The 25,109-nt window shown below is 38.4% G+C and overlaps 1 protein-coding gene across 2 annotated transcripts in view; it reads left to right on the top strand.

The window, feature by feature from the left end:
* The window catches only part of SSR1 (signal sequence receptor subunit 1), a 48,155-nt gene extending 23,392 nt beyond the window's left edge, over positions 1 to 24,763 (top strand). The window contains exons 8-10 of one of the 2 annotated variants that reach the window (XM_021009877.2): positions 99 to 162; positions 12,168 to 12,287; positions 21,633 to 24,763. In XM_021009877.2, the coding sequence (XP_020865536.1) occupies positions 99 to 162; positions 12,168 to 12,282 (179 nt within the window). In that variant the 3' untranslated portion in view covers positions 12,283 to 12,287; positions 21,633 to 24,763. Of the gene's footprint in view, positions 1 to 98; positions 8,912 to 12,167; positions 12,288 to 21,632 lie in introns of those variants that run through there. The other variant, XM_021009878.2, reaches the window with a different exon arrangement.
* The last annotated feature ends 346 nt before the right edge of the window (positions 24,764 to 25,109 follow it).

Raw genomic sequence — 25,109 nt, forward strand, 5'->3', positions numbered from 1 at the left:
TCTGTTGGAGGAAAAAGTAGACTTTTTAAATGTGCATTTTGAATTTGATACAGTTTTGACTGTGGGTTAAGGTGACCTTTATACTTGCTCTCTTCCAGATAAAGCTTCTCCAAGGAGGTTGCCCCGGAAACGGGCACAGAAGAGATCGGTGGGATCTGATGAGTAAATGTTCATTTGTGCAACAATTCAGTCTTTACTAAACCTGCCCTAACATTTTTTGGCCTGATGGGAATTAGTGCAGAGAAGCCATATCAACATATGAGGAAACTACTACTTCTGTTTGGACTGAGTAATCAGAGCTGTGGCGATAATATTGCTGAAAATGCACTGCATATGTTTTTTCTAAAGTAACAAATTTGGGTTTTTTTAAACCATTAAAAACCGTGTGTGTGCGTGTGTGTGTGTAAGCAGTTGGTCTTACCAGAATCATTGTTGTACTACCTGAAATGTGCCTTTAGAGTGCTAAATGTAATGCTGGCATATCTGTACCCCACTTGAAAATTTGTAGTTTTTTTTTTCCAGAAAACGTAATGAATATTGCCTAATCTTATTGTATAAGAAGTTTCTCGTTTTTACTATCATGCCTTGAACTGTACAGCAGAAAATAATTTAGCTACTCTGTTCCTCAGAATAGCTACTAATTCAGCAGTGATGGCACAAATTCTCTGGGTGTTTTTTTATATCTGCAACTAGTATTCTAAAGGCACAAACAGGAGTAGCTGCTTTTAGCAATATAGTATTTTGTTTTGGTATTTTGCTGCTGTTTACTACAATACGCACATTGGAGAACTTCCTTATATTGATCAAAGAACCCAGATGAATTTCTATCAGTCTGAGATCTAGCAGCAAATTGTGAAGCATGAGACTATGTGCTGAACTTGATACATAAATTCCAACTCTCCATACCCTTCCTCGTTTTTTAACAAAAAGAAAATAGCACACTTGTGTGAGCTAAATTATTGTGTTGTGTGTCATTGTTCTGTCTGATCCAAAAGGTGGCTTTGGAATTATTTTAGTTCTATTCAATATTTGTGAATTGGTGATTTTCCTTTCTTCCCCTTAATGGAAACTACCATGGCTAGAAATTTCCTTATTCTACAATTTTGAGTAGAAGAAATGAACCTCCAAGGCTCTATGTGAAGTGGGAACTCAAAAACTGTAGGGCACAAATCAAAAATGTGTTCCAAATTTTAATTTCTGCAGACTCATAAAAGAGTTGAAAAAGACCTACAGCATCTAGGCCATCCTTCTCATTTTACAGATGAGAAAACTGAGGCCAGACAAAGTAATTAATCTGTATGAATACCAATGAATAAGTTGAATTATATATATCTATATATTGCGTTATATATTCTATAGGTAGACATAGTTCAATGGTTCATTTTATTTTTCCCCTAAATTTTTGGTTAATTTTTCCCTAACCTTGTAAGTAGTTTTTGTGTGTGTTTTTGAAGTTTGCATGTGACTTTTTTTTTAGTAAGTCTGTTTTAGATAGTAGAAATTGAAATATTTAAGAATTGAACTTCCTAAAATTTTCTTTGAACTCTTCCTATATTATTTGGCCTTTTTTTCCCCTGTTTTGCTGTAGTCTTCTGTACATATCAGGCATCATAGGTGTTGTATGTTTAAGAGTCTTGGTTTGAAGATAATTGATATTTAGAAAGTTGTCGTTAAGGCCTGTAACAAAATTGACATTTTTGTTAGACTTGAGTAAAGGAAAAACTTTTAAAAGGCTTTTTTCCATGCCACAAAGCCATTTTCTCCTACATGTCTTTGAAAAAATGGAAGGCAAGGTAAACCTTGCCTTTACCTTTCTTTCTTTTCTCCCCTACCTCTTTTGAAATCTGCATTTAACCTGCCAAGAATGAACATCTGAGCCAATGACATTTGAATAATACCTGTAGCAGGTTAAAGCAGGGACTAATGTTCCTAAAAACCTGTTTTGATGGTGTACTATAAACATAGCATTCCTAAAATTCAGAGTGTTTGGGCTATTATCTTGGTGTGGAAGACCAATAGTTTATTTTAAAACTGTGGTACTTAATATAAAAAAAAATAGACATAGCTTGGTTTTTGACAAGCAATATCAGTGAGTACTTAGCAGGAACTAACTGTACAATAAATGGAATTAAATTCCACACATGGTATATTCAAGCACACTTAATAACAAGTAGCCTATTTTTAAAATAACTTTTAAAAATGTAAATATCTGGATGGGTTTTGTTTGGGGTGTATCTACTTAATTTGCAGACCGTGGTTTGAGACCCAAGTGTTGAATGTGGATTTTATGATTAATGATAGCTTTTGAAAATCTTGGTTTCACACATATATAAAATGGTATTAAGAAGTTGACCCTTTCCTATCCCCTAGGGATGTGAGGATTAATGTGTCAGTAAAGCACAGATTATCCTCAGAATATTTAAGTTTGTCATGTTATGTTCTTATACAGTTAAGTGATTTTCTAAGGTGTTTGCCTGCAATTTGTTGTCCTAGGGAGAAAAAGGAAGTAGGTTTTCAGAGTACTGAAGCCTGAAGAAGAATAAGGAGTGGGAATAAAAGCCACTGTAGCAGAAAGAGAAGAAAGACAGAGCTTTAGTGAGAGTTAAATTCAGAAGTTAGAAATGTCGAATTTCAAAATGATTGGCTTTGGTTTATAAAGGGGGAGCATATTTTAATATTAAGGGGGAAATGTTTGGGAATCACACCTAAAAATATTTCAGATATTAAATGGGAAAGTTTTTGTAATGATCTTATACAATGACTTTACTGGCACAGAGAGGATTTACGCTTACCCTTATTGCCAAGTTTAAATAGACCTCAAGTGTTCATAAATAGGTAATGTGTAACTCCCCTAGCACAGTGCCTTGCACATAGTAAATACTTAATATTTGTTTAATTGAATTATAATAGCCATAATCAACACCACATTTGATATTGCATCTTCTTACACATATGTTTAGAGAACTAAATTGATTTCTGTGTTTAAAATAGTTGGAAATAAGACATCCTTCTCTGAAATCTCCCTGGTAGATAAACTCTACAGGTAGTGTCAGTGTACATATAAATACATATAATTTTATAGATTAATACATTTCATATGTAGTATTTTTTATTCAGCTTATTCATTATTTTAGTTCTAAAACAAGATGTTTGCTAAAATTTAACAACTTCCCAGTTCTACTTGAGGTATTCCCCATATTTAGATAGATGAAGGATGAGCTCCCATAGCCAAATTAATTGCTTGGTACAGCTTCGACCTAGGAGTATTAAAACAACAACAAAAACCTTGCCATCAGTATGAATTAAAAGCATTAGGTTTTATTTGCTAGATTGAATCTCCTGTCAGCATTATGAAATCAAATTTTTTAAAACTTGAGGCTTGGGCTCAATTCGGTGAAGGGTAAGACGTTTTACATTTTAAAGCTGAATCCGACTCAACATGTTACTTGATGTCTAAAAATTATCATGCGTTATAATCCCTGTTAACTTTATTAGATAACATTTGTATAGTTTTTTAAAATTATTTTTTACTGCTTAGAATAATCTGTGGCCTGTTAGCCTACTTGTATTGGAAGTTATATTTTTTAGTATTGTTTAACAATTTAGTACTAATACTGCAATAATACTTGCACCACCTACCTCATAGGGGTGTCGGAAGGAAAGCACTTTGTAATCTTAAGGCAGTATATAAATGTGAGTTAGTATTACTATCACCTTTCTGGGCTTCATTTTATTGTCTGTCCTTTATAGTACAGTGTTTGGAGCCACTCCCTTTAAGATACTCTGGTAATAATAGATAAGCATTCTAGAATTGCTGAGCTTAAGTGGAAGCTGCTTAGGAATATTTTGACATTAACTCAGAATCAAACCTTTGAGCAGCTTACTGGTACAAAACTACTTCCCAGGAATCTGAACAGCCAGAACAACATTTCAACCAGATTTTTTGGTGTTCAGTACATACTGAAGACTTAGTGCTACCCTTGAGATGCTACTACGAGATCATAAAGAGTGTTCAAAGTGAAGACCATCACAAAAAGATGATGTTCAGCATGGTTTTAGTGCTAAGTTTGTATTCTGAGTCTTTGAAAATTGGCTTTTCATGTACGACAGACATAGTAACTAAGTCAAGATATTTGACTCCCCTACCATTATGGAAAAACAGTACTTGATCAGATGTTTAAAGCCTGTTCCCAGAGATACTCCTTTATGCCACCACCTCCCCTAAAATGGTTTTCAAATATCATTTGTCTGAAAAATACAGAATCCTTAAATGTAAGCTCTACCTAACCTTAGAACAGTGAGGTCAAACTTAATACAAACAGGGGCAACCAAACCATACATAAAAATCCCTATAGGCTACATACTAACTTAGAAAACCACACTTGTGTATTTCTCTTTTTTTATTATTAATACACCACCACATTACAACCAGATAAGAACTACATTTTTAATCAGATTCAAGCTGCACTTGAAATTGTATGGACCGTGTGTTTGCCACCTCTGCCTTAGAGGACATATAGGCCATATTACAAATGAGTAAACTGAGAGGTGACCTTTCCAATGTCAACCTAGGTTCTTAACCCATGCTATATCATAGACTACAGTTCTGAAGTTTTTATTTCTTTTTTTTTTAATATTATACAACTTGCATACATTCTCAGATACTCAACATAATTTATTGAGTGTTTGTAAACCATAAACCAGATACGGCAAAGTATACAAAGGAAAAATATCTGAATGGGGTGAATACATTTTAAAGGGGCATCTATTTATTGTAGTATTTTCCATTTCATTTGGCAATTTTTGTTAGTTACATTTAATTCTAATCAAGGATGGCCAAGCAAGCAGAGGTATGGGCAGATATATGTATTAAATAGAAACTTGATACTGAAATTTCCATAAAGGTAAAGGAAGGTCTGTGGAAGATTATTTAGTCTAGAATTATTAAGATCCAGTCCACTCATCACATACTATCACTCTTTAAGATGTTCCTTTCAGACCAAATTGAGCCAGGCATAATCTTTCAGCACCCTTTACCAGGCAGCTTCTTTTTTAGCTGGAGAAAAATGTTGTAATGATCGCTTGCAAAACTAGTACCATTTAGGATTGAATCCTTTGAACTATTAGTGTAAAAGTAATTTTTCACTTTTGAATGAGTGGTAACTTGGGTATTTTTGCATGTACAAAAGTCTTTAACATAAAATCAATAGTGTGGTACCAAATTCACTAACACAAGGAGAAGGTCTTAAAAAGAATGCTTTACTTAAGTTTTAGGAAGCCTAGGTTCTAATCCTAGTTCATACTAATTAGCTGTGTAATGTTGGGTAAGTCATTTAATCTGGATCTTCAGTTTCCTTATCTGTAAAGTGAAAGGGCTGGATGAGATGATTAACTAAAATTATAGTAACTACAAACCCTTAATTTGGTAACAAACTTTGAAGGTATGTGTCTTTTAATAACTATTGGCAAGAACAACACTTATTTGGATTATATTTAGTTCTGGACTGTTTAAAAGCAGTCATAATTCAGTGCAACATTCATTGAGCAGCTACAGTGTGTAAAGTACTTTGCTGGTAATGTTTTACATTTGTGTAGCACTTTTCAAATGCTTTCTTATAAATTACTCATGCTATTCTAGTCAGAAGTGGAGGTACACTTGTATACACAGACTCCACAAAGCACTTATTGTGGCTGGCTAGTTTGCTATTATCCAGAATGGAAAACTTCAAGCAGGTGGTCTCCATGCATAAGAGAACAGGCTTTATTCCACTTGAATTGCTCTCATGTGCACTTTATTATTAGAATTGTATGTAATACAAGGCTTTGCATTTCATGTCTCATTCTATTTATAATTAAGTGACCTTGTTATGACTAAAAGAACCTGGGCCTGCTTTTTATCTTGTTCTGCAACCCTGTGGTGCTCTTATTGCCTCCATTAAGTAGAGAACAGGCTGTCATACCGTTAGCATTCTACCCAATGAAGCCAACTACAAATGAAATGGGGGGATAGAGGAGGCACAGCTTAAGGATATTAAATGACAGTATGAGTTGGAGTAGTTTACTGAAGACCACTTAAATGATTCAACTTCCAAGCATATGCCAGATTTATACTCAAGCTCCATGCTCACAGTTCTTTGTTTAGGACCAGTCATCAAGGTCTTATGCTCTACTTGCAACTAAAATAAACTAAACCTAATTTCAAAAGCTAGAGCAAAGTTAATTTCCACAGCCTAAAGAAATAGCACTTCTTAAATCTGGTTCAATGAACAATCCTGTACAAATGCTTTTTTTTGTTGTTCTTTGCATATGAGTCACAGTCTGTGATTGTTTCCGTTCTATTTATTTCCTTCATTTCGCTGTTAAATTTCTTGAACATTTTTTATACCTGCTGCTCCACCATCTGTCTACTTCTTAAAAACCTTGTAAGCTATCATTCACTTATCAGTCTACTGGAACTGCTCTAAGATATCTACCCCTTCCCAATCAAATTATCTTTTCTCAGTCCCCATCCTCTTTTACATCTTTGATGTATTCTGACCACTCTCCTTCCCTTGAAACTCCTCTTTGCCACTCTGTTAGTTCTACTGTTACCACTCATTTCTTTTGCTGACTATTCCCTCGTTCCCTAAGTCTGAGGAACTTACCTGTTCTTATCTATTCTTGTTCAGTTGTGTCCAACTCTTCAGGACTATACTCTCCATGGGGTTTTCTTGGCAAAGATGCTGGAGTAGTTGGCCATTTCTTTCTGCAGCTCATTTTACAGATGACGAAATTGAGGCAGATAGGGTTAAGTGACTTGCCCAGGGTCACACAGCTAGCAAGTGTGTGAGACTAGATTTGAACTCAGGTCTTCCTAACTCCAGGTCCAGTACTCTACTGCAGCTAGACACTGTAAACAATTGCTAGCCACTTTCTTAAATACCACTTTGAATATGCTATTCCTCTATTCAAGAATCTTCTGTGGCTTCTTGTTGTCTATCACATCTAAACTCTTCTTGATTTTTTGAGACCCTTAGATGTTTTCTGTTCCTGTCCATCCTTATTTGTCCTCTACAACTCACTAGCTCAAGGCCTTTTTTCCCCATTTATTTAAGGTATACTTTCTTCCATTTATGTTTGTACATTTTTAAAATTCTTTACAGGATATAAAGTGCCTTACTTAGAGCAGCCCTGTAAGATAAGTAGTACAAGTATCAGTCCCATTTTACAGAGGCGATACGTCCTTTCCTCTTTGCAAATTATCTATATCCATCCTTTAATAAATCCTAATGCTACCTCTCTGAAACTTTCCCTGATCATTCTTAGTCCACAGTGACCTACATTTTCGAATTCCTGTACTACTTTTATTCTGTGCCTCAGAATTTAGCACTTGATTATATACTGTCAAAAGTCATCAGATATATAATACGTTAAGGCTCACAAAATGCTTTCTTCACAATTACCTTAAGTAGATATTGCAAGTATTACCAACATCATTTTACAGATGAGGAAACTGAGACTCAGAGAAGTCAAGTGATTTTCCAAGTAACTATGAGAACCTGCATTTTAACACCAGTTCTCTTCTGACTCCCAAGTCCAGCATCCTTCCTATTATACCATGCTTATCCCTTTATGACTTGTCCACAAACTATATTCTGGCGCCAATGAGTGGAAGAGGCAGATTTTATCTCATTATGAAGAACTTCCTCAGAAAAGGCTACCTCATTAGCTTGGAGATATTTTTAAGCAGAGGCTGGATAACTGTTTTCTCAGGGATGTTGTAAAGGGGATTTGAACTAGATAGTCTATAAGGTCTCTTCCAGCTAAAGGCTTCTGTAATCCTGGAGGTCAGGGACTGTGTCTTATATTACCAGCACCCCAACCCCTGAACTATTGTTCAATAAATACATATTGACGGCAAGATAGCAGAAGCCCTTCAGCTCCTTTCACACGCCCTCCTCACCTCAAGCATGTAGCTTAACAAAGCCCTTCTGAACTCTAAAAATACCCACCCAAACAATATATAAAATTACCCAGGAAACTAGACCAAGGTAAAAATATAATATGTGCATGATATGGGCACTACGTCATTTCTGGTCTTCAAAATGGACTGGTTGACCACTAGCTGTGCATGTTGTTAGGGGGTTTCATGGTGAAGTACGAGCTGCACTAAAATGGCCTCTGAGGTTCTTTCCAACTCTGATTCTGGGGATTAAAAACATTTCATTTCACTTCCTAATTCACTCAGGCTAGATATCTGCTTTTGTGGGTTTGTTTTTTTAAAATTTGGATCCTATGAGCTAGGACTGTTAATTTCAACAAATGTATGCTGAGATTCCATTACAACAAAATAATTTGGCCCTCTTTTAGAATGTATTTTAAAATTAAGTCTTGTTAAACTTTATTTGTAGCAGTCTGTGAATGTGGAAGCCTTTTGTTGTTGGTTTCACTGGAGAAAAAAAATTTAGGTTAATGAGTGTTAATAAAATTCTTGCGCTCAAAAAAAGCACTAGAGGCCAAGATCTATGAAGCAGTAGAAAGAGCTTTCTTTTTCGTGGTAAAGCATCAGTTTCCCCTATTGCTTTTTATTCAAATTATGTATTACTGTCAGCCAACTGCTATCCTCTCTCTCACTTGTATTTTCAAAAACAAACACAGGTACAACTTATAACTATGCCTGGGAATGTTCACATGTAGTATGAAACTTGCCCTTAAATGACAATGCCAGACTAATGATGGGTCTTGGAGCTGAGGAGGAGAGTGAGACAAATCATGATTCATATGCACTCATGCAACAAATTCAGTCTTTAATTTTCCCCTTCACTTTATGAGGAAACTTAATTTTCTGAAAGCAAATGTAAAATCTGGACATTTTAAATTATAAGGTAGTGTTATAAGGAAAAGGAAAAATAAAAGTACTTTTTAAAACAAAGTTCAAATGTTATTTTTGGGTGTTAGTTATTATACTTTCCAAATAATGATCACAAAACCCCCTTCTTGAATGCTGTGTAATCTATTATTTCTCAAGTCTTTCCTATCTATATCCTATTATATACCTACTACTTTGTTATTAATAAACTGTAGCCTAACAGCATACATTTTTCCAAGGAACCAAAACCAGATTTTTAATTCCTCAACTTGTAACCCTAATGAACTGGTAGTAATAGCTATTTATAACAAAACTAAACTCTAGAGCAGTGTTCTCCAAAATTGGGACTGTGGCATGATCCCTAGGCTGTGGGATCACTCCATTAAGGTGGAGTGAGAAGATGGGTTCAGTCTCACTCTCCTTATGATAGCCAATCATAGGTCCGTCTCCCACACAGCTCCACCATTCCCTTCACCCATTAACCTCTCAACATTGCCTTCGCCCTGCCCTGTCCCACTATACTGGGCAGCCCATAGCAACTGCAGAGGCAAGACTCCCATCCCTTGACCGAATAGGAATCAAGTCTAACTTTCTAGAACTGTCCTCATAGCACCTTTTTGTTTCTGGTGAAAGGGTGAGTTGAACAAGATGAGCAGGCATGGATGGGTTGCAATCAGCATTGCAAGTCTTCACATTCCATCTTCTCAAATTACTCTTCCAAGCTTCCTCACTACTATGAAGGGCAGTACCACTATTATTCCAGTTGCCTGGATTCACAACCTCAGTATGATCATTGACTCCACTCTCATGCACATATCCAATCAGATGCCAAATGTTATTTTTACCCCCATGGTATCTCTCACAAGAGACCACTGCTGTCCACACAGACACACCATCGTGGTTCAGGCCCTCAGCATCTCTCACCTGGTTATTACAGTAGTCTATTGGTTTCCCTGACTCAAATTTCTCTTTTCCATCTTCCTCACAGCTACCAAAATCATGTTCCTCAAGTGCAGTTCTATCCATGTCACTCCCTTTTAAGTTCCAGTGACTCCTTATTAGGGCAGCTAGGTGGCACAGTGAATAGAGTGCCAGGCCTGGAGTCAGGAAAACTCATCTTTCTGAGTTCAAATCTGGCCTCAGACACTGGGCAGGTCTCTTACACTTGTTTGCCTCATTTTCCTCAGAAGGAAATGGCAAACCATTCCAGTGTCTTTGCCAAGGAAACCCCCAATGGGGTCATGAAGAGTTGGACATGACTGAACAACAATAAAACCTTATTTGCTCTAGGATCAAATATTATTTTGCCCTTCTTTAATTTACATTTTTGTGTAAGTTATGTAATATACACAAATAGTACAGTAGTAGCTGTACATAATTTATAAGTAAACACATATATCGGGGTGTATGCTCAAAAATTTTTTGCTCGTGGAGTGAATGATCAAAACAGTTTGGAAACTCACTGCTCTAGAGTTTCAGATGAGAGTGGGAAACATTCAGATTTGTGTTACAGACTTTTCATAAAACAAAAAAAAATTTTAAGAATAGTCTTGAAAACTTGAAGATTTTAATTTCTAACAATGCAATATGCTTTGGCCTGGCTACTAAATTTAATCGCTAACAAAACAGGTAATATTTAAAATAGATCAATAGGTCATTTGGGTTTTGTAGTCAGGATTCATGATTTCTTGGTCTTTATAATGTAAGAATAATCTACAATAAATAGTTACCTTTTTGCTATAGTTGCAGGTAGTTTTTCTTTGGTGCTAAAAGTATCTTGAACCCATAAACTACATCTAGAACATTCTTGATATGCTTAGAGGAAACTAGCATCCCTTTAAGTTTGGGGTTGGACGGAGCATTTCATCTCAGTACTGAAAATAATCATTACTGGAGTAATTTTACTTAATGGTAATAATAAAAATCACTGTGAGTAACTAAATACAAGATGGCTTTTTGTAGATTTCCATGCTAGAAGAGAATTATAAGCAACCATCTTGACTACTAAATGCATTATACAATAAGAGAAAAATAATTAGTCCACTGACAAAATCATCCTGTGGCAAATAATGTGTATCTATTTGCTCTGTCATTTGGGGATCTAGATAAGTGGCTCCTGTGCTGAGCTGAAATTCCAAGTATTCTTGGTATACTGGTGATTTTTACAGAAAAACAAAACTAAAGGAATGCAAAATAAAATAATGTTTTAAACAAATGAGGTTTTTAAAAGAACTAGTAGTAATTTTAAAACATAAAGTAGTTGGCTTCATTCTGTGACTAACAGCTGAAGTTTTCTAAGGCTATAGCATTTTTCCACATTTTGGGGATGCAATAGAAACATTAAAGACACAGATATATCCCTTGAATTTTAATTGCACCTAGGACCTGTCCAACCAGGAAACATCTCACAGAAATGCTAAAGCCAAAGAGCCCCACAACTCAGTCATAATTGTCTAATAACTGTCGACCAGTGCTCAATAGCACTCTGGTTTTATGGCCCTGATGACATTACTTAAGCCTCAGAATATAAGATAACACAGGCTTCCATGCAGCATCAGTGAAAGAATGAACAAATATTGTTTTAACATTTACAGTATCTTTCCTTCAGTACATGATGGCTTGATTTGCAAAACCATCCACCAAATTGGAGCCAACTAAATGAGCCCTCAAATGGCACACTGTGGTGTCCTCCAAGCAATAGTGGGTACTCACTATCCAGAGTGTGAATAAGATGAGATGAAAAGGCCACCAATGAAAGCATTCAGATGTAGCAGTTCATCTCTAAACAGTGCTTGAGAACTAAGAAAAATGTGCTTACTCCCTGACTGCAGCCAATGCTAAAGATGTATCACCACTTAGGAGTTCCAAATACAGCTTGAGAACCATTCGCCGACATTCATCTTTTCTGCTTCAACCACTAGTATTGGTCCATCTCTGCACAAATAGTTCAAATTCAGGTTTTAAGAATCTCAAAGCAAAACTAGTGTTGCTGCAAACCCTGGGGACCCAGTGTTATAGTGGGCACGTTGAGCTCTCTGGCGTACTGTGCAACAGCGGTTAATGAGAGCTGGCATTTATAGATGGCTTTGAAACTTATGAAGTGCTTTACACACATCACATTTGATCCTCACCGCATCCCTATGAGGTAGGTGTCCTGTCATTGTCCTGATTTAACAGATAAGGAAACAGGCTCAGTGAGGTTGTGACTTGCCCAGAGTCGCACAACTAGTAAGTATCTGAGGTGGGATTTGAACTCATTTCTTCCGCCAAGCCCAGTGCTCTATCCACTACGCCACCTTTATGCTTTCTTATTTCACAGAATGAACAAAATGTCCCCAGGGCCGCCTCTCCGAGTTGCCAAAAACAGGAAGAGCAAAACAAAACTGGTGACCTCAGAAGATAAGAATGACTCCAGGAACCATCCTGTTCTATAGCAAAGGTAACTAAGAAAGCAGTTCCCTCCTCTAGATTCTCTCTACTAAACCCTATAGGCCCCACACTCCAGTTAACTCCTGTTTGCCCCAGAAAAATCTGAACTCACACAAAATGTGACTAGAGTTCATGGGAAGAATGTTCTTGATAAGAAACCAAGAAAGTGCTGTAGGATCTCATCAAGCCCACGTAAATTATTTTTGTTTCCTCAGCCTAGCATCAGGGTTAGGGTGACAGCCACAGAACCAGCCAGACCTGGGTGGGATTATTTCAGATGCAGAGGGGCTGTGGGACTCTGGGCAAATCACTTACCCTCTCATTGCCCCGGGCAACTCTCTTAAGAGAATAAATTGCAGAGTAGTTGATGATCTGCACTGGTAGAAGGAGAAGTTTCCTCAAGAAGAGCTCTATATCAATTAACTTGACAGGTCCCATGCAAAAATAAACTATTCATGCCAGAAACCAAAGTAGAAATGTCAATGCTGTAAGAAGCACAACTTTTGATACAATCAGGACTCTAGTAGACCACTTGTTATAAACCTCTTTTTACCCACCCATCAAATCAGCCTGTCTCCAGAACATGACCCAAATATTAATATGTAAATATATAGATATATGAATACACAAAAGATGTATGACTTAAGAATTGTAAAGCCTCAGGTTTTTTTTTCTTACTAGAGTTAAGCTCATAGAACTGGAAGGAATCTTAGAGATCACCTCCTACTCAGTGAAGGAACACATTCGACAACATTCCTTACAGCCTCTCTTTGAATAGTTCATTATCCCATAGGCCATCCCATTTAATTTTCAGGCAGCTCAAATTATTAAACATTCCTTCCTTATATTTAACTGAGACTGGCCTCCCTGTAAATTCCTCCTATGGGTCCTAATACAATAAGTTCACTCTTCCACATGACAGCTTTTCAAATATATTTGAAGACAAAGATATGTACTCCCACCCCCATCATCCTTTTTTTCCAGATATGGTGGCAGGGGTGAGGTGGGAGGGGTTAGTGGAAAGACCCAATTATAACTGTACCTGTGTACTAGTTAATTAATACCAAAGGGTATTTTTTCTCAAGTAAAAATATATTTGATGAGATGGTCCTTTTCCATGCATTGTAATCTTTCAAAAATGATGGAAGCCAAGGATGAATCTGCTATTATCTTTTTTTCTCCTCATATTCAACAAGTACCATATTGGTTTGTTGTTTTTTTTTTAACCAACCCCCTTCCCTCTCCCCACCCTTTAATATGAGATCTCTCTCAAAGGAAAAATATGTACAACTATTTTAATACTTTTACAAAAATATGTCTAAGCATACATTGAAAAGTACATTAAATTACCATATAAAATGTATTTACTGTGGATTTTATTACATTTTTAAAATGCAAATAAAGATGTTTTATTCATCTTTATCATTGCTGCTTGTCTCTGTCACTTGTGTTCTTCTTCTTCTCAGTCTTTCCACAATGTCATCTTCACCACCATTGCAATTTTTAAGCAGTGGATCACAGACTTTAGGAGTTAGTATTTCCTGTGTAGTTAAAATCCACTTTTATAGAATGTCTGCCCATGGCTTTTCAGTTTTTTTCACTAATTGTCAAGATGTGACACCCCTGAACAAAAGACCATGTGAGGTCTGCTTTTGGGGAGTTGTCTTTGAAGGGCCCATAGCTATGATACCATTCCACATAGACAACAATTTGACCTGAATTATGAGGATTCAAGTCTTTTTAGTTGAGGGGTTGGATACCCTTTAAATAAACCCAGATCTAGCATTGCCCTTTTTTGAAGAAGAGCTTAGGTCCTCTTAATTCCCTATGACTGATAACCAGTTGGCCACTCAGTCAGTATTCCTCCAACTTCTTTTTGGGTATCTCATAATAACTCTTAGGGAGTATTTGTCTTAGAAGCATTTTTTTCACCTCAGTGGCAACTTTCAGCCATCAGCCAGTACATCTAACATTTCTCTAAGGCACTTTCTGTTTCCATTTTCAGTGGCTGTGTTGTCCCAAGAATGACTTACACATCTCTTTCATAGTTGTGTTGCCCAGCATATTGAAAAGCATGGATTTCTGATTTGGTTAAGATGATGGGACTGGGGTGGGGATATGGGGAGGGTTGACCTAGTACTAAAACTCCTTCCCTTAATGCAAATCAGCAATTTGTCTGCAACTTCTAGTCTAAGAGTTGCCTTGAGACACTGAGAGCAACTTATCCATGGCCACATAGGGCTTGAAGTCACTCAGGTCTTCCTGACTTCAAAGTCTGTCCCTCTATCCACTATGCCAGGCTGCCTCTCCGATGCTGAAGTGATATTTGTATATTTTCTAATAGCTAAGGAACTTGTAGTCTACAGTCTTCTCATTAAAATCGGGTGATAATTAATAATGTCCTACATCTAAATGTAGGACTTCTTTACTAATCCCTGGCACCATCCAGTGATTGCTTTATATGTGTTCAGTCACTTTCTGCCAGATTTTGCAATTCCTAAGGCTATCAATTGAATGGCCACAGGCTGATCAGCATTCTGTTTTGTCTTAGTTGTTTTACAAAGGAAAATGCATACTTATTAACCTTGGAAGTGGCATTCTGAACTTTTTTTCTTCTCATGTATCCAGTGACATTCTTTTCATTAATACTTTCTTCTTCCCAGCTATTTGTAGTTAAAGTATAATTAATAACTGCTTTTAAAATTTATATTCATAATTGTATCTTAACACTAATCCTCCTTCCAGACAGCTTCCCTCCTCCCCAGATATGGTTACCTCTAACTTCACAATAACTCACAGAGCAACTAGCAACACTGGTCCAGAGAGCTAAAGGTTCTTTTATGAAAACTATCAAACCTTTCAAGTTCTTTCTGGTTTTTGAGATTTCGTTTGAAATCACAGTGTTTCTACCTGTGCTACAAAGAACGTGTTCTATACTGCGCTTGGTATACAAGCCAAATTTAAGAAAAATGCATGGCATCTCTATGGACCAATGCGATACTTGAGCTCCTACCATATACTAGGCACTGTGTATGCGTAGATTAGGGCCAACTAAGAAAAACAAAAGAAATATTTAATTCAGTTCAGAAAATGTTTTATTTAGCCCTTACCACATGTAAGAAATAGGGCTAAGCACTGAGGATACAAGGATAAAAATGAAAAATAACCCCTGCCCTTAAGTGTGTTCTACTAGGGACATGAACAGATAAGTAAATTCAAGAGAATTTGTGAAGGGAAAAAGCACTAAGAACTGGGAACTCAGGAAAAGAGGAGGCATCTAAGTTGAACCTTGAAGACAGCCAGGGATCCTAAGTGGTAGAGGTGAGGAGGGAATGCATTCCAGGCATGGTAACTACTGATAGTAAGTCAGTTTGAGTAAATATAGGTCAATGAAGGGAAATCTGGAAAGGTAGATGGGATCTCTATTATAGAAGGTTCTAAATGCTATGCTGAGCGTTAAAAGTTTACCTTAGAGACAGTAGGGAGGCACTGAAGATTTTTCTGCAGGAGAGGGTCATACTCAGACCTGCCTTTTAGGAATATCAAGTTGGCAGCTATGTGAAAGGTGGATGATAAAGAGACAAGAAACATGGTCATCCAAGTAAGAGGTGCCAGTTAAGAGAATGGGAAGGATGCAAGGGATTTGGAGTTAGAATTTGACATTGATTTGATGGCTGTGAGAGGGGGAAAAAAAATTTTAGAGCTGCCTCCAAGGTTGAGAACCTGGGAGAATGGAAAGATGATGATGTCTTCAACCAAAGTAGGGAAGTTTGGGAAAGGAATGGCTTTATGAGGGAGGGATGTGTGCCCTTTTGTGTCTTGTTGAATTTGAGCTGCTGACAGGACATCCAAGTGGAGAGATGGTTGTTGCTGTTCATTCAGTCGTGTCTGTTTGGAGTTTTCTTGGCAAAGATACTTGAGTGATTTGCCATTTCCTTCTCCAGCTCATTTTACAGATGAGGAACAGAGGCAAACAGGTTAAGTGACTTGCCCAGGGTTGAGTAGCTAGTTATTGTTCAAGGTTGGATTTGAACTGAGGCCTGGCACGCTATCCACCATGCCACTGAGTTGAGAATAGCAACTGGCATGCATATGGTGCTTTTTAAGGTCTGCAGTGTTTTTACATGTCTATTATCTTATTTGGCCCTCAAAAAACCATGTGAAATAAGTACTAGTTATTACAGATGAAGAAACTCAAGCTGAAAGTAGTTAAGTAACTCATGTGTTGTCATCCATCTTGTAGATTTCTGAGATTGGAATTGAAAGGGAGCCTTCATGACCCCAAGCCCAGCACCTGGGTCCACTATGCTGCACTGCTTCTCCAGGAGGTAGATGGCCATAGAGGACTAACGTTCAGGAGAGAGGTTAGGGTTAGATGTATAGATTTTAGAATCATATGCAAAGAGACCTGTGGGAGCTGATCAGGTCGCTAAGGGAGTGAGGAGGGTCTAGCATAGCCTTGGAAGACACTCATGCTGAGTGAACAGGAAATAGATAATGATCCAACAGAGACTGAGCAGTCAAACAGGAAGGAGGAGAATCAGAAAAGATTATGCAACGGGAGTGGATGGCAAACTGTCAAAAGCAGCAAATTAACAAAGAGGATGAGCACTGAGAAAAGACCTTTGGGTTTTAGCACCTTGCTAGACATTGCTAACCAGGTGATAGCAATTTCAGTTAAGTGGAGAGATCAGAGGCCAGATTGCAAAAGGGTTGAGAAGTTGCATTGAGGAAATGAAGCAGCAAGCTTAGACACCTTTGTCTAGGAGTGTCGCTGAGAAGGGGAAAGCTTGAGGGGATGGTAGGGTCAAGTGAAGGCTTTTTAAGGAAGAGAAAAGGCTGGGCGTGATTGTAGACAGCAAGGAAAGACTCAGTGCATAAGAAGAGATTAAAGATGAGGATGGAGGAAAACCTCAGGGGAACATATAGGAGGGTTGGCCTTGGCAAAAAGAAGGACCAACTCTTCCTCAAATCATTAATTTGGAAGGGACCCCTAAGGGTCATCTAATCTGGAGGTATCAAACTCTCCAGTACGACCCTAACCAGATTAAAATGTAATTGGGAAATATTTAACAAAAGAAATAAAAGTACAGTACAACATAGATAATATTAATTTGTAGCTAAGTCAGTATGCTAGAACCTTTCTATTTGAATTTGACACCACTGATTTAGTCCTTCCCCTACATTTAATAGACAAGGAAACTGAGGCCCACAGAGATTAATAAGTGGCAAAGGCAGATTCTGGTCCTAGGTCCTCTTACTGCCAACCCAGCACTTCATCATGAAAGAATAAAATGCTGAGGGGATTTGCCATATGGAATAGGTGAACAGAGGAGAACATTCAAATGGAATACCTCTTTTCTCAAGAGAGTAGGGATCAAAACCTACCACTTGAAAAAGAGACCAGGAAGAAGGGGTGATTTAAGTACCTTGAAGAGAAAAACTGTTTGAAAGGTTGTAGAGAGTAAATCAGGGAAAAATAATATATTTGATTCATTGCAGTTAGGGTACAATTGAGATTAGATAAATTTGTAGTGCCCCCACAGAGGGGATTTTATTTTTTCTTGTCATCACTGGAATAGGAGTAGAAAGGCAGCCAGATAGTGAAAAGACAACTAGGTGGGGGTTAGCAAGATGCGAGCTGCAATAGGACAATTATTCAAAAGATTCTAAGGTATAAGATAGGATCAAGCCAGAGCAGCAGTGACTGACAGCAAATGGAGAATGGAGGGGGTGAAAGGTCTGGAGGTAGTGGTGAGGAAGAGGAATAGGCTAGGACTGAGGCAGAGTGAGAGATAGAAGCCTTGGAACTTCACAGAGAAAGAAACTTAAGAGGTCAAGATCACAGAGACATCCATGTTCTTCATGAGTGAGATCTTAAGATGTGACCATCCCTAGGTGTGGCTGAGGTGGAGTGAAGGGACAGGTCTTAGGTGTTAGGAAGTTGATGTGCTTAGGAGGCCAGGGTGCTGAAGGGGATCTCTGGATCTTCTGGATCATGATGGGGATTGGGAGAGGTGGAGAAGGAGAAAAAGACTGTGAGCCAGGCATTGAACTCTGAGAAAGACAGGTGGGTAACCTGAAAAGCTACAGAGGCCTGTATCGATCTGGGTAGGCAATATAGACTGATGGAGTGACCCTCAGAGGAAAAGAAATTGCTGAGTGATGACTACAAAGGGATAACTTGGAAGTTTCTATGAGGAACAAGAAGGGAAAGATGGAAAGAAACAAGGGAGGGGAAACTATCAGTAACAGATTTTAGAAATTTGCATAGAAATGACATCCTATTAATCTGTATTGGATTGTTGAGGAGTCCTAAAATTTAACATATTCCTGGATTGTAGTAGGTACTTACTAAAAGTTCTTTGGTTGATTGATTTAGAAATGTCTCAGGATTAGTTGCCAAAGGTGCCACTCCACCCAGCATCTGAATTCATTTCTACCTAAGTAAGGAGCCTCTCTATATTTACAGATTTTACTTTTTTATTTTTGCTATTGTATTATTTGTACAGATTATTTTTTTTATTATTTTTAGGCAGTTGGGGTTAAGTTACTTGCCCAGGGTCACACAGCTAGTAAGTGTCAAGTGTTTGGTCTGAGGCTGGATTTGAACTCAGGTCCTCCTGACTTCAGGGCCAGTACTCTATCCACTGCGTCACCTAGCTGCCCCTGTGCAGATTGATTTTAAAATGTTTCATTAAACTCTACATTATTTTAGAATCAGACAAATTTAAGAGTAAGATGAATGATTTGGGCCCAAGTCCCAGAAATACTGAGTAAAAGCTCTTACTTGGTTTCAATTCAACATTTATTATATTCAAGGCCCTGTGCTAGACATAGGAATACAAAGTTGCATAGACAGCAGTTCCTGTCATGGAGTTTACAGTCAAGTAGGAAAGATAAGAAAAATACAAATATACTATGAAATAGAAGAGTCTCAACATGCTCAAAGAGACCCAAAGATAGAGAACATTTGGCTGGGGCAATCAAGCAGGGAAAGCCACCGAGAAGGGGCTAGCATTAGAACTGAGACCTGAAGAATGAGTAGAATTTTCAACAGGCAGAGATGGAAAGGAGTACATTTTCCAGGGATAAAGGAAAGAGTAATCAAATGTGTGGAGGCAGAAAAGAACAGATCTAGTTTCAGAAAAGGAAAAGTGGTTCTGTTTAGTAGTATCTAGACTGTACCTTCTAGGACACTAGGTATGAGATGATCTAGTCATGTCACTGCCTCTACTCCCAACCCCCTACTCAATAAACTCAAGTGGCTTCCTTGGTAACTCCAAGATCAAATACATAATGTTCTGTTTGGCATTCAAAGCCCTTCATAACCCTCCTACCTTTCCAGCCTTCCTCCACCTTACTCCCTTACTGTTCAATCCAGTGTCACTGGCCTCCTAGCTCTTCCATATAAAGACCCTCCATCTCTTGCCTCTGGGCATTTTCTCTGACTGTCCCCCGTGCCTGGAATACTCTCCCTCCTCATCTCTGCCTCCTGCCTTTCTTAACTTCCTTAAAGTCTCAACTAAGAGCCTATCTTTTACAGAAAGCCTTTCCCAACCTCTTTTAATTCTAGTACCTTCCTTCTCTTAATTAATTCCTATTTATCCTGTATATAACTTACTTTGTACATAGGTCTTTGTATGTTGTCTCCTTTATTATAGTATGGTCTCCTTGAGGGCAAGGACCGTCTTTGGCCACTTTTTGTATCCGCAGTGCCTGGCACGTAGTAGTCACTTAATACGTGTTTTTTGATTGATTGATATGACTTTTAAGATGTTGCTTATAAAGTTTTGGATATGAAAAGAAATAGCTCACCTAAAATTCACCATTCCCTTCACTCATCTCTACCACAAGCAGAGGCATCTGGATGGCACAGTGGATAGGGCTCTAGGCCTAGAGTCAAAGCAGACACTTACTAGCTGTGTAACCCTGGGCAAGTCCCCTAAGCTCTGTCCACTTCAGTTTTTTTCAACTTTAACATAAAGATAATAATAGCATCTGACATCCCAGTGCTGTTGTAAGGATCAAATGAGATAATATATGTAAAGCACTTAGAACAGTGCCTGGCATATAGATGCTTAATAAATATTTGTTTCCTCCCTCCCCTCATACTGAATTGTTTAAAAGCATGATTTAAAAACACACAGTCACTATGTAATATTTAGTGGCTTTTTTGTACGTCTTAGTCTTGTTTGTATTTTGGTTATTTTTTTTTTTGATGAGGCAGTTGGGGTTAAGTGACTTGCCCAGGGTCACACAGCTAGTAAGTGTGAAGTGTCCGAGGCTGGATTTGAACTCAGGTCCTCCTGAGTCCAGGGCTCTGTTCACCATTTTGGCTGGTCATCCTTCCAGTCAATCAAGAAGCATTTCTTAAATGCCTACTATGTGCCAGGCACCGTGCCAAGCACTGGGGATTTAAAAAAAAAGAAAAAGCAAATGCAGTCCCTTCTCTCAAGGAGTGTAGATTCCAGTGGGGGAAACAACATAGATAAATCCAAACGTACAAAATAAATACAGAGTAGAGGAAAGGTAATCTTGGAATGGAAAAGAATAAACATTTATAGGGTGCCTATTCTATGCCAGGCATTGTGCTAAACCCTTCACAAATAATATCTCATTTGATCCTCACAACAACCTCACAAGGTAGGTATCCCCATTTAGTATCCCCATTTTTACACCTGAGGTAGGCGGTGATTTGGCCAGGGTCACAAAGCTAGTAAGTGAGGCTGGATTTGAACGTGGGTTTTCCTGACTCCAGGCCCAGAGCTCTATCCATTGTACCACCTAGCTGCCTCAGTGATGGCACGAGCATCTGGAGAAGGCCAGGAAAGGCCTCTTGGAGGATGTGTCTCTTGAGATGAGTCTTAAAGGAAGCAAGGGATTCTAACAGTTGGAGGTTGGGAGGGAGACCATCCTATACATATATGGTAAAGACAAGAGATAAAACATATACCAGGCAAAAACCACTTTACAGCTAAAAGTTCTGATAATTGATCCTTTTGGAGGAGAGAAAGCAATTGATGCTAATAGGTAAAATGAAGTTGGGGTTATCCATAGTAAACTTTGCCTCTCATTTACCTTCAGTGTGCTTCAGACATTACATACCAAACAGATGAAGTCTTTTCAGGCAGTCCTGTCACTTTTCTGCACAGAAGGAGATTTATATGGGCACTGTTTTATGTGAAATATTTTATTTTTAAAACCTTCCTAAATGAATCGTATACACCAAGCCTCTAAGTCTGATTTTACCTTTTGATGCCAGCATGTAGTGCACATACTGGCAGGAAAGTGTTGATTTTTCATGGTTTATTTAAGGCTTTTGATACAGCACTCTTTCCCTTTGTTTTTTCAGACTCACAAGGAAGAGATGCACTGATGTAATCAGACCTTTCTTGCAACTGTACCACCTTAAGGGATCCAGGTGTGAGGGCAATTCTCTCCAGGTGAACTTGCTACAAGTAGAGATACAGAACAGTGGTTGGGGTGACCAGAGGACAGAATATGCTTTTCTCCTCTGCTCTGCTATTCCATGAACTTACTACAATAGTACCAACATGCTGAACTGGATCACCATCTAGGATGATCATCCCTAGGGAATTCCTCTGTAATTCACAGTCTGTGGTTTATGAAGAATAATCGTACCTCGTTTACAAATGGAGGTGTCTCGATGACACACTTCACCTCGTCAGCCAGCAAGCAGGGTGGTGGTTACTATCAGATATTACTTTATGGTTTGTGTAACATAACTTGTAGGTTCCCTAAGTCCTTTTGTTTCTTAACTCAGTTACAGCCCTCAGGGAGACAAATGGCCCCTTACCAAGTAAGCTGGCCCATTCATATTGGTAGTTGCAACATGAACCTTAGCAAGAAACCAGTTCCATCCTGAGAAATATTCAAGAGCTTATGTCTTAGGAGGTTGGTCAATTTAAACAGTAACTTATGTGGAAAAAGAAATGTAAGACCTAAGTTGAGTAATGTTTCATGCAATGCACATTATGATATGCTGTCAAAATAATAGTGGGTGGCTTCAAGCTTGGGTTTTTACCTTACGACTCTTCTCCTGAGGTTCAGTGTTGGTATGCTGCCATTCTGAAAGGGCTCTTTGCTGTTCTCTAGCTAAAATTGCTGCATATAGAGATAGAGAACAGTGAATGGGAGGACCAGAGGACAGAATCCCCTTTTCTCCTCCGATCTGCTTTTAAATGAACACCCTCGATAGCGTCTAGCCACCCTAAGGAATATGCCACGCACAGGTTATCCTGAGATCCTAAGGGACAAACAGGATTTAGATTTGACCGTTACCATCCTTGTCCACCTCCTCCAAGACTCCAACGGACTTGCCAGCTCCTTCAAGCTCTCCATTGATGGAGATCACAATCCATCCATGCCTGCCCATCCTATGCAACACCTGTCTATGTCCTACTGAAAATCTGCCACAGCCAAGTCCACCTGACCTAGTAAGAGCTTTCCTCGAACTCTTGTCACTGAGAGGATACTAGTCAAGTACGTGGGCTCTCCAAAGGTTATCCCCTGCTCTCTCCACATGACTTTTTAAATAATTCTCTGATGACGTCCTCTGTGCCCCTTCCCCTTTACATCCTGACTGGCTCATGTAGAGTGAAGGGGGGTATTCAGTGTTACGTTGTTTATCTTTGGCTAATTTAAAGGGGGAAAGGCCTGGTAAGTCTCCACTATTCTGCCAGAATTCATTTACGTGGGCTAAAATTTCCACTAAAGCAAGCTAGGTAGAACACTGTGAATATGGGCCATTTGTCAGAGTTCTTAGTGACAGTGAGCTACTGCTGTTCCTCCTCCTGAGCAAAAGAAAAAAAGAAAAAACAACAGGTTTCCCCACAGGCCATTTGGTAAAATGCCAAAATCTCTTGAGATCAGTACAATCATGCCAGCATCTTAGGCACAAAGTCACTACTTGTATCTGAAAGGTTAAGAGACTATAGGATCTAATAACATTAATTTTATACCTTCATAAACCTTGTCTCTTTTAAATGGGAGAAAATGAGCTGTGTTTCTGGTCAAAAACTTTTATTTCACAACTATATGATACACATTAAATGTTGCCTATTGCCACTTTATCTTCTAAATCTTTTTTTTTCCATTTCAACAATATCTAAAAAAGAAAAAAGCTGATCTTTTTGTTATACTTTGTCCCATTGCCCACACCACCTTATTACTGTCCCATATGTTATAGATCTTCATCCTCAGAAATCACTTCAAAATAAAGTTGATATTATAACTTTTTGACCATTCTGTGGCTACGATAAAAAGTAATTTAATTTCTGTGATGGTGGCTGGTTTGTATGCCATGTACTATATTTACAAACCTGGTGTTTTGTTAGCATTCTTTTTTTTTTTTGATCCATAATTTCATCTGTAGGGGAACAATTCCTCCCACCAATTAGATCAGTAATGCCTCTGAAATTTAATAATCTTAGTTGCCTAGGACACTTAGAAGCAGCTAGCTGGCACAGCAGATAGGGCACTAGAGTCAGTCAGGAAGATCTGAGTACAAATCTGGCCTCAGACACTTATTAGCAGTGTGATCCTGGGCAAGTCACTTAACTTCTATCTGCCTCAGTCTCCTCATCTGTAAGATGGGGACTATAATAGCACTTGCAGGGTTGTGAGGATCAATTGAGAATATTTGTAAAGCACTTATCACAGTGCTTGCAACGTAGTATGTTTGTTCCTTTCCCTTAAGTGACTCGCCTGTGGTCATTCAGCCAGTATGTATAAGAGGCAAGATTTGAACCCAGCCCTTCCAGACTCCAAGACCAGACCAGGTCTCTACCCACTTTGCCATACCATGTCTCACAGCATCCTGTGCAGAATGAAAATAAGGGTCCACTTGAAAATTACAAAGTGCATTACCCAGGACTGCTTTGTTCTCAAGAAGCTTCCAAGGAGGTCAAAGTGTTTGGCAGTCACCTTCTTTCACCTCCTTCAAGTACATACCAGTAGGATGGTGAAGTCTAATTTTACAGGTGGAGAAAGGAGGCCCAAAATCGAAAAGACTTGCATAAGATTATTGCACAAATCAAATGTTACAACCAAAAAGAGAACTCAGGTCACAGACCTTCTGGGGGAACAGTCACCTTTTATGAAGCAGGCAGGAACTCTGAGTATAAGCTAGTGATAGACTGACTCTTTAGCAATTCTAGCAAAAAGGCTCTTCGTGAGAATTCTAGGGTAAACAGATCATCCCCAGAAGGCTGGCTACCAACTGACGATTTTCTTGGTCTCAGCAAGTTACTCAATCATTGTCATCTGCATCACTACCAACACTGTTGAAAATATGCGTCCTTCAAATACTGAAATACATGTTTTACATACATTATTCCTTTACTTAATGTCATCTTTTCCAACGAATAAAAGCCCATTTTCTCTCCCCTGCCTCAACAAAAAAAGAAAGAAAAACAAAACCCCTATAACAGGCATTTTCAAATAAAACAAATTTCTGAATTAGCTATATGCCAAAAAATATATGTCTCAGTCTGCACCCTGAGTCTATCAGCTCTCTGTGAATAGATGGGTAGCATGCTTCGTGAGTCGTCCAGCATATAATGTCTCTCGTTCCTCACAACAACCCTGTGAGGTAGGGTAGTGCAAATATTATTGATTATCCCAGTTTTACAGGTAAGGAAATAGGCTCAGAAAGTTTTGGTGACTTCACCAAGGTCATGCAGGTTAAAACACAGTCGGGACTTCAGCCTAGATCTCCTAAATGAAAATCCAGTGCTCTTTTTATCACAAGTTGGTGGTAGTCAAAAACAAGAAGGGTTTAGAAGGTACTCTGTAAACTTCAAGGCGC

The sequence above is a fragment of the Phascolarctos cinereus genome, unplaced genomic scaffold, assembly GCF_003287225.1.
Source record: "Phascolarctos cinereus isolate Bilbo 61053 unplaced genomic scaffold, phaCin_HiC Scaffold_4;HRSCAF=312, whole genome shotgun sequence".
NCBI classification, from domain to species: Eukaryota; Metazoa; Chordata; class Mammalia; order Diprotodontia; family Phascolarctidae; genus Phascolarctos; species Phascolarctos cinereus.